The 20,112-nt window shown below is 39.5% G+C and overlaps 1 protein-coding gene across 1 annotated transcript in view; it reads right to left on the minus strand.

Annotated features, from left to right (window-relative positions):
- Window positions 1-19,784, minus strand: part of UBE2R2 (ubiquitin conjugating enzyme E2 R2) — an 88,269-nt gene extending 68,485 nt beyond the window's left edge. Inside the window, exon 1 of the mRNA XM_082402462.1 lies at window positions 19,152-19,784. Within this exon, the coding sequence (XP_082258588.1) occupies window positions 19,152-19,328 (177 nt within the window). The 5' untranslated portion in view covers window positions 19,329-19,784. The remainder of the gene's footprint in view (window positions 1-19,151) is intronic.
- Window positions 19,785-20,112: the final 328 nt, after the last annotated feature.

Here is a 20,112-nt window from a genome sequence, read left to right on the forward strand (position 1 = left end):
TCGTGGTAGAGAGAAGCTACATAACAATGAATTTTAAAGTATCCTTTTTTGGCTAATAAAGAACTTATAGATGCATTACCTTTGGAACATAAATGCACTCTACCCAGAAAATAAAGCAAAACATAGAATCATACTGAATCTCAGCAATAGGAACCTTGCTTTACATCAGAATCACCTGGAGATGCCCACCAGAGTCTCAAAATATTCTGATTCTAGGGACTTCCCTGGAGGTCCGGTGGTTAAGACCCAGTGCTTCTACTGCAGGGGGCATGGGTTCGATTCCTGGTCGGGGAACTAAGATCCCACATGCCACAAGGCGCAGCCAAAAAAAAAAAAAAAAAAAAAAAAAGACTGAATCTATAAAATAGTGTGTAAGAATAGAGCCAGGAATCTTTTATTTCTAAAAGTTTCCAACATGATTCTAAAGCAGTTTAATCACTCATGCAGATGATTAATATCCTCTTAGAACACTGTCCCTAGGTGTCATCCAACATGCATTTGACTATCCCCAGGAACAAAAAATTCACTACCTCCCAAAATACTTTAATTCTAATGAAAAGCACTAAATTTTGGGAATCCTTACTTATGTTGAAATGGATTGATATCTACCTTCTTTTACTTTTTCTCCTCCTCTAGTTTCTACGTAACTGGTTATTAAACTTAAAAGTTGTTAGTATTCAATACCAATACTACTCAGGCATTGGATATCACTCAGGAAAGAAAATGAAAATCTAAATATCCTTCAGGAACTTGCTTCAATCTAATTTTTGTGAAAATCATATTAAATTTGTAACAAATGTCTTTAGATGTAAACATATTTGAACCATAAAATCTATTCCTAGGAACTTATCCTAAAGATACAACTAAATTGTAATATTTTATGCCAAAGCTGGATGTTGTTTGCAATGGACCAAATTTATGTCCCCCAAAACTCATGCTGAAATCCTAACCCCAAATGTGATGATATTAGGAAGAAGGACTTTGGGCAGCAATTCGGTCTTGAGGGTAGAACGCTCGTTAATGGGATCAGCACCCTTAAAACAAGGGAACCCAGAGAGCTCTCTTGCCCTCTTTCTTACCACGTAAGGATACAATAAGTCTACAACCTGGAAGAGAGCCCTCACCAGAACCTGACCATGATGGCAACCTGATCTCAGACTTCAAGCCTTCAGAACTGTGAAAAATAAATTTCTGTTGTTTATAAGCTACTCAGTCTGTGGTACTCTGTTATTTATAACAAAGTCATTTCTGCATCTTTTTTTAAAACAAGGACATTTTCTTTTATTCTTTAAAATTTTTACTGTCTTATTTTTTCAGTCTTACTGAGGTATAATCAACAAATAAAATTATAAGATAATTAAATCTATAATTTTTTTACTTTTTAAATTTACATCTAGCAGTATTCACTTCCTCGGCATACACTTTTATAAGTTTTAGCATGTACATAGATTATTGTAACCACCACCATAAATAGAATACAAAACAATTCCAATATCCACAAAGAATTCCCTCACGCTATCCCTTTGTAGTCAAACCCTTCCTCCACCCCTAAACCCTGGCAACCACTGACCTGTTGTTCTCTGTGCCTACAGTTTTGTCTTTTCGAGAATATCGTGTTAGCAGACCCATTCAGAATGTAATCTTATGTGACTGCCATAATGCCTTTGATATTTATCCATATTACTAGTATGTCAATACTTGATTCCTTTTTATTGCTGAATAGCATTCCATAATATAGATATATCAGTTGACTTATCCATTCAACCACTGAAGGACATTTGGGTTGTTTCCAGTTTGGGGCAATTATGAATAGTGCTGCTACAAACATTCACATACACATTTTTGTGTAAACAGTAAGTTTATATTGCCCTAAGACAAATTCCTAGAAATGGGCTTGTTGAGACAGATGGTAATTGTATACTCTGTAATAAACTGACAGACTTTTCCAGAGTCTACATTCTCACCAGAAGTATTAGTTTCAGCTAATCCTCATCCTCACCAATACTCAGTACTGTCAGTGCAGTATTTTATTATTTTAGCCATTCTAAAAGATACGTAAATGGCACCTCATCGTGGTTTTAATTTGCATTTCCCTAATGACTAAAGATGAACATCTTTACATGTGCTTATAAGCCATCCAAACGTCTTTACTGAAATATCTGTTCAAATCTTTCACCCATTTTTGAAATTGGGTTTTTGATTTTTTAGGGGTTTTTTCCCCCTATGTTGAGTTTTGAAAGCTCTTCATAAATTCTGGATGTTAAGTCCTTTCTAAGATATGTGGTTTGCAAATATATTCTCCCAATTCATGGCGTGTCTTTTCATTCTCTGTAACTGTGTCCTTCACAGGAAAACGTTTTAAATTCTGATTCTGAAGTCCACCTTCACCAATTTTTTCTTTCACAGATCATGCTTTTGGTACTGTATTTAAGAGCTCTTTGCCAAACCCTAGGTCAAGAAGACTTTTTCCAATGCTTTCTTCTAAAGGTTTTACTGCTTTATGTTTTACATTTAGGTTTATGATCCATTTGAGTTAATTTTTGTATAAAATATATGTTATATAGGTTGAGGCTCACTTTACATGTGGATGCCCAGTTTTCCAACATCATATATTTGAAAAGACTGTCCTTTCTCCATTGAAGTATGTTTGCACCTTTGTCAAAAAATCAGTTGACTATATCTTATTTCTGGGCCATCTATTCCGTGCCTTTAGTCAATACACCACACTGTGTTGATTAGTGTAGCTTTACAGTACATCTTAAAATTGGATATTGTGAGTCTTCCAACTTCGTTCTTTTTCGAAATTGTTTTGATTATTCTAGTTCCTTTAACTTCTCGATACATTATTATTTAAAACTACAGCCATAATAGTCATCTCCTTAGCGGTTTCCTTGCCCTCAGGAAAACTGGCATTTTTACTGTTGCATTTTATCTTGTCAAAACCAGTTCAAAATATGTTCTCTAAATATGATAATATGTAGGCACTCATAACTTTTGACCCAATATATCCAGTACCAGAAACTTATGTGAAAAACACAAATATAGATATAAAAATGTGTTCAACATAGTATTGTTTAGAAAGCAAAATAAATCTGCAGACCCAACAAAAGGGGAAAGGTTAAATAATGACTAGTTGGGAAAATGTTCAAAATATGTTAAGTTTTTTTTAAATAGATACACAGTATCCAACTTTTTAGATGAAATATAGTGTATTTCAGAAGAAATATACTTTAAAGTATTATTTCTGGATAGCATCATTACAAGTGACTTTTTTAAAGATTTTTTAAAATTAATTTATTTCATTTATTTATTTTTGGCTGTGTTGGGTCTTCATTGCCGCGTGTGGGCTTTCTCCAGTTCTGTGTACTCTTCGTTGCGATGCGCGGGCTTCTCATTGCAGTGGCTTCTCCTGTTGTGGAGCACGGGCTCTAGGCACACGGGCTTCAGTAGTTGTGGCTGGCGGGCTCAGTAGTTGTGGTTCACAGGCTCTAAAGTGCAGGCTCAGTAGTTGTGGCGCATGGGCCTAGCTGCTCCGCGGAATGTGGGACCTTCCCGGACCAGGGCTCAAACCTGTGTCCCCTGCATTGGCAGGCAGATTCTTAACCACTGCACGACCAGGGAAGCCCACAACTGACTTTTTTTTCATAGTTTCAAGAACTTTAAAAACTTTCTACCATAAACATGTGTTCACTTATAACTGGGTATAAATATTTTGAGGTTTTTTTTAAAATTTAGTTATTTTTTATTTATTTTTGTTTGCACTGGGTCTTTGTTGCTGTGCGTGGGCTTTCTCTGGTTGCGGCGAGCGGGGGCTACTCTTCCTTGCGGTGCGCAGGCTTCTCATTGCGGTGGCTTCTCTTGTTGCAGAGCATGGGCTCTAGGCTCGCGCAGGCTCAGTAGTTGTGGCTCGCGGGCTATAGACCGCAGGCTCGGCAGTTGTGGCGCACAGGCTTAGTTGCTCCGCAGCATGTGGGATCTTCCAGGACCAAAGCTCGAACCCGTGTCTCCTGCATTGGCAGGCGGATTCTTAACCACTGCACCACCAGGGAAGCCCATATTTTGAGTTTAAAAAAAAAAAAAAGTGTTACGGCCACTTACACAGAAAAATACAGGTACCTCCGTATCAGCTTATACATTATTAGTATCAAGCTTGTTCGTTAAGATATGAGTAACCCACGTGACAATGTTAAGAGAACTTACTCTAAACCCTACAAATTCTTCTCCTCGGCTGTCACAACAGTTACAACACAATTTTCTCTACACTTGTCTTCATGTTTAACATTGGACAGAATTCTAAGCACAATATTTTAAATTACATCATTAATAAATGACACACAAAGAAAAGATATTTGCAACATGCAATACATCTGACCAATGACTAACTTCCTTTATGCAAGCAGCTTTTATTCTATTAAAAAAAAAAAAAACCTAAAGAAAAATGGGCAAAGAACAAGTACAGTTAACTTGCATAAATATTACAAATGGCCAATGACATGAAAGTAAGCTAAATTTCATTCACAATTAAAAGAAACAACTAGGGCTTCCCTGGTGGCACAGTGGTTAAGAATCCACCTGCCAATGCAGGGGACACGGGTTCGAGCCCTGGTCCAGGAAGATCCCACATGCTGCGGAGCAACTAAGCCTGTGCGCCACAACTGCCGAGCCTGCGCTCTAGAGCCCGCGTGCCACAACTACTGAGCCCCATGTGCTTAGAGCCCGTGCTCCGCAACAAGAGGACACTGCAATGAGAAGCCCACAAACTGCAACCAAGAGTAGCCCCTGCTCGACGCAACTAAAGAAAGCTCGTGTGCAGCAACTAAGACCCAACGCAGCCATAAATAAATAAGAAACAAACAAACAACCAGACTTCCCTGGTGGTGCAGTCATTAAGAATCTGCCTGCCAATGCAGGAACATGGGTTCGATCCCTGGTTCAGGAAGATCCCACATGCCATGGAGCAACTAAGCCCGTGTGCCACAACTACTGAGCCTGTGCTCTAGAGCGCGTGAGTCACAACTACTGAGCCCATGCGCCACAACTACTGAAGCCTGCACACCTAGAGCCTGTGCTCCACAACAAGAGAGCCACTGCAACGAGAAGTCCACGCACCGCAACGAAGAGTAGACCCTGCTTGCCGCAACTAAAGAAAGCCCTCGCGCAGCAACGAAGACCCAACACAGCCAAAAATAAACAAATAAATAAAAAAGGAAAGAAAAGAAACAACCATCATAAAGGCTGATTTATCAGGACTGCAAATTTTATACTTTGACAATACCCATATGTTTCATCACAGAATATATATTAACATTTTTTGAAGGGTAATTTGACTATCTAGTAAAATTAAATACACATACCCTTTAATCCAGCAAATCCACTCACAAAAGTATAGAGGTATGTAAAAGTTTCCTGTTCAGCCTTGCTTATCAGAGTAAAGAGCTGAAAACAATTTTTCATCAATAGGGGAATAAATAAAGTACTTCCTTAACAACTAGAATATTGTGCAACAGTTACAAATTATGAGATAACCCATAAATATTAATAATGGAAAGATCTCCAAAATAAACTTTTTTAAGCAAGATGCATGGACTTCCCTGGTGGTGCAGTGGTTAAGAATCCGCCTGCTAATGCAGGGGACATGGGTTCTAGCCCTGATCCGGGAAGACTCCACATGCCGCGGAGCAACTAAGCCCATGCACCACAACTACTGAGCCTGTGCTCTACAGCCCATGAGCCACAACTACTGAGCCTGCGTGCCACAACTACTGAAGCCTGCGCACCTAGAGCCAGTGCTCCGCAATGAGAAGCCCGCGCACCACAACAAAGAGTAGCCTCCGCTCGAAGCAACTAGAGAAAAGCCCGCGCACAGCAACAAAGACCCAATGCAGCCAAAAATAAGTAAATAAATAAATTTGTTTTTAAAAAAGCAAAAAAATAAATAAAAATAAAAAATAAAAAATAAAAAAAGCAAGATGCAGAAAAATACTTATAGTATAACCACATTCATAGTTTTAAAATGCATAGATACGTTTGTAGATACATAGAATGTTTCTGGAGCATTACATTCAAACAGTTAAGTGATTTTCGGGGGAGAGAAAGACTTTCATACTGCTTGAATTGTTTTCCTAGATTAATTTTAAGAAAAATAATAAATGAACACCCTTAATAAATGTTCCTCATTACATCTTTAATGTTAGGAAAAAATATATTCCTATATAACACCTACGTGATAGATTAATCCATCATGAACTTAGTATTTTTCCCCACCAAATCTACTAAACTAAATTTAAGTGGCTCCGCTGAGATAAGACTAAGTCCTGCACGAAGATGTTTATGAGTTAAAGCAGAGAAGAAATAATGTGGAAAAAACAGGTAGCTAACCAGATTTCGGGCCAAAACTTATCATAATTACTTTATAACAAATGTCTGATGACCTTCAGGGTTAGAAACATAGTAACTTTACTTTTGGTACTATAATAATATCTTTAGTTTGGAATAAAATATAATTATCATCAGTCTAGTTTTAATGTCTTAAAACTGAAGACAGCAGTTCAGCAATTAAATATATTCAGTTGCCAACAAACAATTTTTCTTTTTTAAAGAGAGAGAGAACAAGTGTTGCTGAAGATGTAGAGAAATTAGAACCATCATACTACTGGTGGGAATGTAAAATTGGAAAACAGTCTGGCAGTTCCTCAAATAGTTACACATAGAGTTATCATATGACCCAGTAATTCTATTCCTAGGTAAATACTCAAGAGAAATGAAAACACTTGTACACAAATGTTCGTATCAGCATTATTTATAACTGCCTAAGAGTGGAAAACAACCTAAATGTTCATCAACTGATGAATGGATAAATAAAATGTCCATACAATGGAACATTATTTAACAATGAAAAGGAATGAAGTATTGATACATGCCACAACATATATGAATCTTGAAAACAATATGCTAAGTGAAAGGCCATATATTATATGATTACATTTATATGAAATACAAATCTATATGTTTACAAAATAGGCAAACCTATAGTCCCAGAAAGCAGACAGGTTGCCTAGAGCATGGGGAGAAATGGGGAGTGACTGCTAATGGGTATGGGGTTTCTTTCTGGAGTGATGAAAATATTCTAAAATTGTGGTGATGGTTGTACAACTCTGTGAATATACTAAAAGTCACTGAATTGTACATTTAAATGGGCGAATTGTATGTAAATTATATCTCAATAAAGCTGCTATTTTTTTAAAAAGGAAGAAGGGAAATCTATCTATTACAGTCTTAAGAGGCACATCACCAAATGCAATCGTGGACCTTACTGTGGGTTTTGATTCAAACTAACTTAAAAGTATATCTATGAGACAACTGGGGAAATCTGAACACTGACTGGATATTAGATAATATTAAGGAATTGTTTATTTAGTAAGTGTAAGGATAATACAATTACATTTTTTAAAAGATTCCTTATTTTTCAGGGACTCCAATATTTAGGGATGAAAGGATATGATATCTGGGGTTTATTTTAAAACAATCTAATTAGGGAGAGTGGGGATTAACAGGAGAGAATCCAAGAGGTCATTCACAGTGAACTGGGTCTTAAGATACAAGCTGGAGTTCACGGACTAAAGAGGGCACGAGAAACATTGAAAAATGAAAAAGGCATTCCAGACAGGTAACAGCTTAGGCAATGGCACTGTCAAAGACCACCTATGGGGCAAGAACGGAAAATACAGTTGGAAAAGTAAGCAACAACCAGATCATGAAGGGCCGTGTATGTCACACAAAGGAATTTTTATTTAATTTTGTGGAAGATGGACTGATAAGTTTTTGTTTTTGTTTGTGTTTTTTTTTTGGTGGGGACAGGTCAGATTAGAGCTTTAGATAGGTTACTCTGGTGGCATTATAGACTGAAGGGGCACAAAACACTGCTGTCAAAGTCCAAGTGAGTGAAAACTGAGTGGGAATTTACATGGTGAGAGTAGGAATAAAGATTAGGGGCTAAATACCAGAGACATGAGATACTAAAAATAATTGGCTATGTGGAAAGAGGAAGCAGAAATCATCTGAACTGATTTCCAGCTTCTAGGCTTGTGTGACTAGGTAGACAATGTCCAATATCCAGGAGAATGAATATAGAAGAGGCTTATGGGAAAGGTAGAGTTCAGTTTAGTGTTTAGTGTAAATAGGACACACTGGTATAAATGTCTACTAGGCAGGCAAAAACTCAAGACAGGTCTAATTAGAGATGTAGACATGTAAGTCTTCAGGATATATCTGGTAGCTGGAACAACAACCCAGGAGAGCTTGTTTGTTACAGTTCACAAGCCACAGAAATTTAACCTATTTTAAAAGTTCCCTCCTTACTCTACCTTGTTAAGAATTAATTATTTCATTCAAGGTGTGTATGTAAACAGAATGATCACGATGTAGTTAATCTTATATTTAGGAGACTTTATATATATTGGAGAGGGGAGAAAAAATATATATATTTGGCCAAAAGTCACCAAAATTATTCTTTAACAAACTGCATGCATGCAGAATATTATCAAAGCACAAGTACAGCTATAAAAATATACTTTTCTAATTATTCTGATTCCTTTAATGTATCAAGAACCATTAAAATATTCATAACATTTATTTCAAAATCCTCCACTTTATAAGAAATTCTGCACTTTTGAAATGCACTTCTAGTCTGCTTTTAAAAGATCTAATGTCTTCTGAAAAGTAAGGCTAAAACAAAACTGGGTTTAATTGTTTTATTCATTAGATTTTCCAAAATGAGGTTAAGCAATCTTGATCTTCATGGGACTACAGAAGTCAAGGTTGCTTTATCTAGCAGGTTTTGCTAATGCCTCTCATTATCACTGCTCCAAAATTCTTAACCTCTCCTAAATGTTTTATAATACTTAAATTATAAGAGGAGCCCTTTACAAAGATCCTAATTTGCTATATTATTATATAACCAAGAACTTAATTTTTAGCTAAACCTTCAGTCACCAAGAACATTAGATTTAATTGAGGCAACCTGGCAATATAGAAAAATGTCACTGATGGAAAAACCCAAATAAAATCCAATTTCTTCCAGAAAGGGAAAGCACAACTAGAGGAACTAAGCAATGCAAATATTGAGCCACTAGTCTTACCACTATGTTCTAGACGAGGGACTGAATCACCTAAGATCTATGGAAGAAATTCAGGTATCAGTTATTTCTTGAAGCTGCATGGAGAATTGGGGGGCACAACTGTCGTTCTCAAAGGATGTGACCTCCCTCAAAAGATAACTTATTCTACAATTTACCAATAAAAAAAAATAATAACTTCAGAAAAAAATGGTCATATAAGAAAAGTGGCAACTCATCAATTCAAAACTCAGTAAGTGCTCTCCCCTTAAAACCCTTTCAATATTAGATTCCTTAGATCTTAATCTAAATTCTACAGAATTTCCAGATCTTCAGTAAGCCGTCTCTTTTTTTGTCTAGTAATTTTTTCCTCACTCTTATTTAGAGTAAATGTTGAAATATGATTAACAAAGTCCAAAGAACTCAGAGTAGAAACCCTGAGGACACAGTTACTATACTTTTTTTCTTTTTAAGTTTTATTGAAGTACAGTTGATTCACAATGTTATGTTAATTTCTGCTGTACAGCAAAGGGACTCAGTTATACACATATATATTCTCTTTCATATTCTTTTCCATTATGGTTTATCACAGGATATTGGCTATAGTTCCCTATGTTATCCAGTAGGACCTTGTTGTTGTGTTTTTTTTCTTTTTTTACCTTTAGGGCTGAAGTTTTTCCACAGGGGTTAGCCCATAATGGCTTAAATATATTACTCCTATCCCTATTTAACCAATGGGAGAAACAGCAGTTATGTGACAAGACCAAGATGAGCCTTCTTAAGTAATAAGGTTTTTTTGTTTGTTTGTTTTAAACCCAACTACCAGAACTCAAATGAGCTTTGCCCCCTTCAGAGCAAACACCTCAGAAGGCTGGCTATACACCCATTCCAACAATGCCAGACTGCCACTGCTCAAAACAATTCCAGACTCCTTTTTTTGAGAACTGCCTTCAGAACCTATTGCACACTTCTTAATGTTCTTATTAGTGGCAAATCTTTACTTCTTCAGTGTGGACTTTTTTTAAAACATCCAAAGGTGATTCAGATTCAACTTGGTAAATGAGGGAAATAATCTGAGTAATAGTATATTTTAGTCAAAAATGAAATGTGAACATGAAGTATTAGACTAATTTTACCTGTGCCTCTACCAACAATTTCAAAAGTAAAGTTTCAAATCATATTTGAAGGATATTCAAAGTTTCAAATCATATTTGAAGGATATTCCTTTGAATAATGAAACTTTTTTGTTTTGCCTTATATATATCAGGTATGGTTTCAAGTAAACTTAAAAATCTGTTTTTTCTAAGCTTTAAATCACTCTGTTTCTATAAAGAATTACTACATATTGTCCAAGTTTTTGTGACTTTGCCAATTCTTAATATTATCTTATAAATGGGGTCATGGTTATTTTCAATGAGGGAGTAAACAGTCAATGTTTACAATCTGAATTACTATGTACGCTACCAAATGAGCCACATAATCCAAATTATTTCAAGGGATTTAACCCTCAAATTAAGCATGAGCTGCCCATGCAGCAAATACAGAAAAGCAGATAACTGTGAAATTTGAAAATCCAAAGACACAACAGATTGAAACTATGGCAATGATCTTAAGATGCTGTAATAACGCATGAATATATGGCTTCCTCTGATGATTAAATTTTTTAACATCTTATTTTAGAATAGTTATAGATTCACAACATATATTTGCAAAGATAGTAAAGAGAGATCTGTACCTTTCACTAAACTTCCCCCAATGGTTGCATCTTACATAATTATAGTCCCGTATTAGAACTAGGAATCTGACACTGGTACGATATATGAGTGTAGTTCTGCGTCATTTTATGGTCTGTGTAGATCTGTGTAACTGCCAACACAATTAAGTTATAGAACTATTCCATCCACAAAGATCTCCCCCATGCTCCTCCTTCATAATAACATCCACTTCCTTCCCCCCACCCCAACATCTCTAACCCCCTAGCAACCACTGACTTGTTTTTGTTTATACTTTTGACATTTCAAGAATGTTATATAGGGCTTCCCTGGTGGTACAGTGGTTGGGAATCCGCCTGCCGGCGCGGGGGACGCAGGTTCGAGCCCTGGTCCAGGAGGATCCCACATGCCGCGGAGCAACTGAGCCTGTGCACCACAGCTGCTGAGCCTGCGCTCTAGAGCCCACAGCCACAACTACTGCCACAACTACTGAGCCCATGTGCCACAACTACTGAAGCCCGCGTGCCTGGGGCCCGCGCTTGGCAACGGGAGAGGTCACTGCAATGAGACCCGCGCACCACAGCGAGGAGTAGCCCCCGCTCGCCGCAACTGGAGAAGGCCCGCACACAGCAGCGAGGACCCAACACAGCCAAAAATAAATAAATAAAATAAATTTATTAAAAAAAAGAATGTTATATAAATGGGACCATACAATATGTAACCTTTTGAGATTGACTTTTTTTTCACTCAGTGTAATGCTCATCCAAATTATTACATGTATCAATAGTTCAAAAAATAAAGATGCTGTTAACAGAGATAAGGAATACCAGGGCTTCCCTGGTGGCGCAGTGGTTGAGAATCTGCCTGCCAATGCAGGGGACACGGGTTCGAGCCCTGGTCTGGGAAGATCCCACATGCTGCAGAGCAACTAGGCCCGTGAACCACAACTCACGCCTTTCTGAGCCTGTGCGTGTGGAGCTTGTGCTCCGCAACAAGACAGGCCGCGATAGTGAGAGGCCCGCGCACCGCGATGAAGAGTGGCCCCCGCTCGCCGCAACTACAGAAAGCCCTCACACAGAAAATAAGGCCCAACACAGCCAAAATAAATAAATAAATAAACAGCGTTCCCTTTTTAAAAAAAAAAAAAAAAGGAATACCAGTTAACAGACTCAACTGAAACAACAACAAAGTAAGTTTTAATCTTACACTGCTCAAGTTTCCTATGGTGCTTAAATATACTTGGAAAAGTATTAAGACAGTATTTTTTTTTTTTTTAAGATTTATTATTTTTTTTAAAGATTTATTGATTGCTATGTTGGGTCTTCGTTTCTGTGCTAGGGCTTTCTCTAGTTGTGGCAAGCGGGGGCCACTCTTCATCGCGGTGCGCGGGCCTCTCACTATCGTGGCCTCTCTTGTTGCAGAGCACAGGCTCCAGATGCGCAGGCTCAGCAGTTGTGGCTCACGGGCCTAGCCGCTCCGCGGCATATGGGATCTTCCCAGACCAGGGCTCGAACCCGTGTCCCCTGCATTAGCAGGCAGATTCTCAACCACTGCACCACCAGGGAAGCCCCAAGACACTATTATTTTAAAAGCATAAATGTCCATCGACAGATGAATGGATAAAGATGTGGCACATATATACAATGGAATAGTGCTCAGCCATAAAAAGAAACGAAATTGAGTTATCTGTAGTGAGGTGGATGGACCTAGAGTCTGTCATACAGAGTGAAGTAAGTCAGAAAGAGAAAAACAAATACCGTATGCTAACGCATATATATGGAATCTAAAAAGAAAAAAAAAAATGGTACTGATGAACCTAGTTGCAGGGCAGGAATAAAGAGGTAGACATAGAGAATGGACTTGAGAACATGGGGTGGGAGGGCGAAGCTGGGGCGAACTGAGAGTAGCGTCGACATGTATTTACTACGGAATGTAAAATAGTTGGCTGGTGGGAAGCAGCAGCATAGCACAGGGAGATAGGCTGGGTGCTTTGCAATGACCTACAGGGGTGGGATAGGGAGGATGGGAGGGAGGCTCAAGAGGGAGGGGATATGGTGACATGTGTATGCATATTGCTGATTAGTTTTGTTGTGCAACAGGAACTAACACGGTATTGTGAAGGAATTATATACTCCAATAAAGATCTATTTAAAAAAAAGCATAAACCAATATTGTATTAAGAAATTTAACTCCCGCTATGATCTCCCACCATCACTTCAGAGGCGTTTTATCATCATTTCTAACCCCAAGATTAGTTTTTTTAGACATATTTCTCAACTCTAGCACCATCCCACTCTCCCCTTAATGAGAAAGTTGCTATTAAAGGAATCAATTTGCCAATAAAAAAAAATCCTTCTGCAATATGATTTGTTACTCTCTAATCCAAGTAGTCCAACAACAACAACAAAATCCAATTTTTCCAGTGAATTTAAGAGTTATAAGCTGAAGTCATAACAATCTCTCCCCATAATTTGAAGGGACAATTACCTTGTGACCTTTAAACTTATAAAATTTAAAATAAAAATAGTTCCTTTTCAAATGCTCCTTAAAGTTTCTTTTCCTTTTTTTTCTGGACCGCACGGTGCAGCATATGGGATCTTAGTTACCCGACTAGGGATCGAACCTGTGCCCCCTGCAGTGGAAGCACAGAGTCTTAACCACTGGAGCGCCAGGGAAGTCTCATCCATAAATTTTATTTTCTTAAAGCTCCACTTTTACACCTTCAAACAACATCCTGAGAGGTAAAAGCTCTCACCAAGAGAATAACACAGGCTTTAGAGTCAAGCAGTCTGGTAGTCCAGCTTGGTATTACAACTTTCTAGCTGAGGACCCCGAGCAAGTTAAACAAACTCTGTTATTGTTTCCATATATACATATATATATATATATATATATATATATATGTAATAGCAGCCACACCTCACAGGAGGATTATGTGAGATATTCTATTTAAAGTATGTGGCACACAGTAAGCACTCAATAAATGTTAGCTACTAATATCTATATTACTGTAATAAGGATAGTAGCGTGTATCTGCAATTAGATATGACCTTCAGAGTTTTAGCATGTTTTAAGTGCTCATTCTACTTACCTTGCCAATAGGTTTACAACAGAAATTTAATTTATTGGGTTGTAACAAAAACATTTTTATATTTGTTATTAAAACAAATCAAGTAAAGGTGCTTAAAGTGGATATTCATTTTCTATCTTAAATACATATTCCCAAATCTGAATATTCCAATTCTCATATGGAAGAATATTTATGTAAAATCAAACCTTGGCAATCCAAACTAAAATTATCTCTTCAATTTAGTATCTATCATTCCATTCACTTCAGAAACAATTCGTTTAAAGATACATAAGCATAAACCCTGAATAACAATTTCTCGTTGAATAAAGCTGAAATGAATTAATTCTGTGCTGACAAAACACTTTCAAAGAGGCTCAGCTCAGTCTTATTTGGATATCTATCTAGCTGTACACGAAACAGTCCAAAAGAATTTCAGGAACATAAAAGAATTAAAACTTTTAAATATGACCTTTCAGCAAGTCGGAGTTCTGTAGTCTTAAACCCTGAATCTGTAACTCTTCCTGTTATTTTCCCATAACTAGATTAGCAGAAGTAGGCCAATTTCTTAGATGATCTCCTTTCTTTCACCTGTCTCCAACAGACAGATTCTTCTGGAACCTTAGACTAGGACCACTAATACTAAGTTGCAAAGATGGAACAGAACATTTCATCATGACAAACTGTGGTTATGTTGACCAATGCGCTAACTGGCCTTAAAACTTTGATTTTAATTACCATTACAATTCTGTCAGCAACACCTACACCTCACATTTCTGTATTTCAAAGTCTGCACAAAGATTTTTATGAAGATCATTCATAAAAGCTCTAAGGTTATCAATGTCCTAATACTTTTCCTTACTATCTAAAAGGTAGTGACACTTCCTACAGTGCTTTGCCTTTGATGTGTGTTCAATAAATATTGTTTACGAACACAAACCTCTGAAAAAGGGGAATCAATAAGCAGCAAAAAGTACTGAGGACACAAATCCTTGGTTCAAAAAGAAATAATCCTTCGTTTATCAAATTTAAGACACTGATGCTGGCATTAAAAAAATTTTATCAGAAGATTTCAATGGAAGGGTCTCTTACAACTAGGTCACAAGTGTCAGCTGGCTGATGGCAATTCTAAGACTTCATGGACTCATTCCAAATTTGAGAAGTGAAACTAGAAAAATATGCATCTTGGAATCAACTTAATACAGTAAAAGCATACTCTATGAAATGCTGAGGTGTTATATTTGCCAGAGGTGGGGGCTGGGGATAGGGGACTAAAATTGCATTTAGTGCCCCAAACCATTGGACATTAACCACGTTTCCATTTACAATGTTGCTTTAGTTCACCCAGCACTCAAGACAAGTTCAGCTTCCAGAAAAGGTAACAGCTAAAAGCCCTAAGAGGTGTTCTTAAAGCAACTGAGGAAAAACTTAAAACTAAGAAAATTTTAACTGACTGATTCATCATAAAATTGCTTTCTAAAAAAATAGCAATACTTTTATAATGTCAAAGGTGTTTAATTTTGTTTTTAAAGTTGCCAATCCAATCCCTTAAAACAGGGATTCTTTTTTTTTCTTTTTTTTTTTAATATTTATTTATTTATTTGGCTGTGTCGGGTCTTAGTTCCCAGACCCTTGTCCCCTGCATTGGAAGGCAGATTCTTAACCACTGGACCACCAGGGAAGCCCCAAAAGAGGGATTCTTAACAGGTCAGTTAACCATCTGAAAATGCATACAAACTACTTTGTGTGTCCTCATTGTCTTTCGAAGAAAATTTATCAAGTTCTCAAAAGGATCCCTACACCAAAAAGACTAAGAGTTGCTTAGAAAAATTGTTTCAACTGTACGTTAAGAACTTTAAAGTCATAAAATAGAATGTGCTATATGTAATCTGAAGACCATTGCCAGGCACAGAGGTTAAGTTTGGTAGTTTGGTGGGGTTTTTTTTGTTTTTTTTTTTTGCGTGGGGGCGGGTGGCATGCGAAGAATAGATTCATTTACTCTAGAACAAATGAAAATAATGCATGTCCTTTATTTTAAAAAGCAACTACTATTGAAGAGTTTCTTTAATATAAAACAAAGCGGTAAGTCTGATGAAGAAGATCCTATTATGGAAAACTTTGAGTATATCACAAATACTTCCTAAATTTTATTAGTTGGGAGTTATCCAAAAAGAAACACACCTATTTCATTCCCCTACATTACTGAATAAAACCAAAACTACAAAAACTGCAATACTTTAAGCATTCTGCATCACTTAAACTTTAACGTTATTCATACATGAAAGAGTCACTCTCACTTTCTGGTATCTAGACTCATTGCTATTGTGCATTTAGATAAATAATGCAGGAGTTCCAAGGAGGTTCTATACTAAAGCAGCCACACTAAGTTATGATCATTATCAGGACTTACTTGAAAAGGCAGTTCTTTTTAAAGGAACGGAGGTGAACGTGTTAAAAGTCATCACTAACTGCTCACTTGATCAACAAGTTATTCTTCCCGTAACATAATAAAATTCCAACTTTCTCCACATTAGCAAAATTAAGTTCAGACGTGTTCTGGGTGTTCTAAGTCATCTCCTACTTTATGTTCTATAATGATTGACCCCAGAGGAAAAATTCGAAGCAGCAAAGAAATTCACTGGGTGAATAATGAGATCAAGAAATTGGACAAAAAGATAGTGAAGCCAAAGAAGAGTTTATAACGTGCAGAAAATCAGACACAAGAAACTACCTTTGCCCATCATATATCTAGATTCCCCCCGCCCAGCCAAGCTAAGAATCATACAGATTCAAGATATTTAAAAAAGAAAAATAGGATGAAAAAACAAATTTGTGAAATACGGGTCTCACAAATCTCTACTACAACAGATGCCACAGTTAAAACAGACTGGAGCCAACTATTTCATGATGAAAAAGATCAGTTAGAAGCCTATTAATATGTAAAAGGTAAAGGAGTTACGTTATGAAAAATTTAAAGAATGACTGGCAGCCCACTGCCTTAGGAAACTATAATGCAAAATAGAGAAGAGTTTAACTTGAAAATATTGATAAATTATATTAAATGTTCAAGGACCACCATTTGATAAGGGAGAACAGTAGTACAGAAAGGTCTGTGCCAACTTTTAACTGCAGCTGTAGTGGAACACACTAAAAGCCTTGTTTCACAAAAGCAGTGAAATAAAAAACAATGGTTTTAAACTTATCACCAGTGTTAACTGCTCATGACCATAAATTTGCCTTTTTCCAACGAAGGACTTTGGTATAAAAAGCCAAAGTCCTTTGCCAAAAGCAGAAGAAACAAAACTAACCAAAATTCTTACACAAGACTAAAACACTAAACCTGTTTAAAATTTTTCATATATATTTTTTACATGTCACAATTAAAGGCAAAAAAAAGATTAAGATATCTAACACAACAAAATTGGAGATCAAACCATTCTTTTTAAATAAGACTGAAATTAAAAAGCAGTTAATTTAAATCAGTGTATGCTACAGGCAATCCTCCTGCCTATTCCAAACTGAGAGGGTTCACCACACTCCCTTCCCAATTACTTAAGCAAAAATATTACAATTTAATAATAATATAACCTATTATTTCCTTCCATGTACAGTTTGTTGTTGTTTTGTTTTTTTAACAAACTGCATAGGAGTAAGATCATTCTAGCTAGTATCCATTTATCTTGACTACTGATTGTCCCAAACAATGATACTTTTTGGAAATTAAACTTCATTTCACTAAAGTTAGCCAGTAGATTTTGCAAGTATCTGCAACTGAGGAGTACAGCGTATGGTGACCACAAAACATGAAGCATACAGTTGGTATACACAATATTCTAAACACTGAATACATATTTTTAACTAGGTATTTAGTGACTATCACAGACATGAATATTAAACATTCCCCTATCAATTCCTGACATTTTCTACAAAATAGACCCAATTTCAAGCCTGAAACTGAGGCTTCTACCTTTAGAGGAGTAGAAACTAAAGTAACTGGGTACTCCTTAAAAATACACGTAACTACATGACTAAGATACTCATTTAAAACTTTTGCCAAGATAGCCCCTCCCTTTGAAATAAACCAAGACTGACTCACAGCCCTATTTTACTTAATTTTGGAAACAAAAAATTAAATTAAATGAATTCCTAAGCACTCTTTTCCTCGCTCTCTGTTCCCCCACCATTTAGAGCATTCGACCTTCAATCTGTGATTTGCCCCTTAAAAAATGGTAAAAACAAAAACAGAAACCCCTCAGTATCTCCAAGTTATCTATCTTGGAATAAAGAAACTACTGGATTCAGGAATGATAATAACCACTGTTCTAACATCCTGGAAAACAACAGAAACAATGTCTATGGTCGTTAAGGAGCGGTCCTACTCTGTGAAACCATCCCACCTCAGATGATACTTTTCATCCGTAAGACCACCCCCCATTTGTTAAGAGTTAACCATCTGAGCAAAAGGTTTCAATTTTGTGTCCCTAAAGTGGGAAACTCTCTACATAACATGTCCCGCCCTCTGTGGATATTTCTACATGGGAGGCGGGGGGTGAGGGGAGCGGGGGCAGTAAAGTTGGTAGCAGGGTGAGGACAAAGGGCATTTTGAAACACCACTGAAGTACATAGAAAACGAGGACAGAAAGGGGGCTAAATTACAGTTCCCTCAAGTGGCTAATGGCAAGAAAACGCAGGCACCCTTGTTTAGCACCCCTAGGGTTCCTATTCTCCATTAACGCCCGCTGGAATGCGAAGTTGGAACCACCACTATGCAAGAAGCCCATCAAACCCCCCAAATGTCAGGCCACTAGGCAGCCTCCGGAATGACAGGCCGGTACCCCTCCCCCACTCCCCTCAAAAAAGGTCCAATCCCATAAGTGCAGGTCACTCTGCCCTCCGGGGTAGTTCCAGCCGGCGCAGAGATGGGAAGACGAGAGGGGAAAGACAGACCACCTCTCTTTCCGTACACCCTCGGCTGGGGAAACAAAACAAAGACCGCCCTCCTCCTCCGGTAGCCACTACCCTAGCCAAAGAGGCTTTCCTATTTCCCGGTGCAGTCTGGCCTCCCGCCCCCGCCCCCATGACAAAGAAAAGGCACTTGGTGAGCGAGCGAGGCCTTCCTGCCTCCACCGATGGGGGGAGGGAGCTGCCGAGGTGAGCAGCCCCCTCCGCTCACCCGCGCTCCCACTCTTGGCCGGGAAAACTACCGAAAGCGGCAGCCTCCGCCCGGGGAAGCCTGGTCTGAGATGGGGTCGGGGGTACCTTGAAGTAGCCGCCTTCGTAGAGGGTGTTAGGGGGTCCGAAGATGGCAACCTCCCAGTTGTAGAGGTCGGATTCATCCACCAGGGTGATCCGGAAGCCCTCCACCGGCTCCTCCTGAAGGGATTTCAGCTCGAGCATCAGGGCCTTCTGCGAACTGGTCATCTGCTGCTGGGCCATCGCGGCGACGGCGGCGCCGGGCCGGGGCCCCAGTCCTCACGCACCGGCCGGGCCGGACCAGGCCCCTCCCCTCCGCTCCGCTCGCCCTCGGCCGGCCCGCACCGGGCCCCTGTCTTCACACACCCGGTGGCCCGGACCAGGCCCCAGACGGCCCGTGGGCCGGCCCGGTTCCTCCTCACACACGACGCGGGCCGGGCCGGGCCCTTCTCCTCACACTCGGGCCGGGTGGGGGGAAGGTGGAGAGAGTTAGAGAAATTCGCTCCGGGTCCCGGGCCTCCCCCCCCCGGAGGGGGCCTCAACTTGGCGGGGGGGGGGGGGAGAGGAGGTGGAAGCGGAGGAAGGCGGCGGAGGGCCGGCGATGGTGAGCGGACGGGGCCGAGCCGGCCCGGGAGCGCCGCGCTCGCTCGCCCTCTCGTTTCCTCGGGGGCCGCCGGGGCCGAAGGGCGCGCGGGGCCGAAGGGCGGGGGTGGGGGGGGAGAGCGCGGCACGCGGGGGTCTCCTGGCGGCGGCGGCGGCTGCGCGGGGGGAGGGGCGACGGCCGAGGAGGAGGAGAAGAGCAAGAGCGCCTCGCGCCGCGGGAGCGACGGAGCCGAGAAGAAGGAGGGAGGGAGAGTGGGAGGAGGGGCGCACGTCGGGAGGGAGGGCGGCTCTCGGCGGCGGGCGGCCCGACGCGACGCGCGTGCGCGCGCCCCTCCCTCCCCCGCCCTCCTCTCCCTCCTCTCCCTCCTCCTCCTCCTCCTCCCACATCCCTGCCTCCTCTCCACCGGCCCGCGCAGTGGCGGCG

The sequence above is a fragment of the Balaenoptera borealis genome, assembly GCF_965194805.1.
Source record: "Balaenoptera borealis genome assembly, chromosome: 8".
NCBI classification, from domain to species: domain Eukaryota; kingdom Metazoa; phylum Chordata; class Mammalia; order Artiodactyla; family Balaenopteridae; genus Balaenoptera; species Balaenoptera borealis.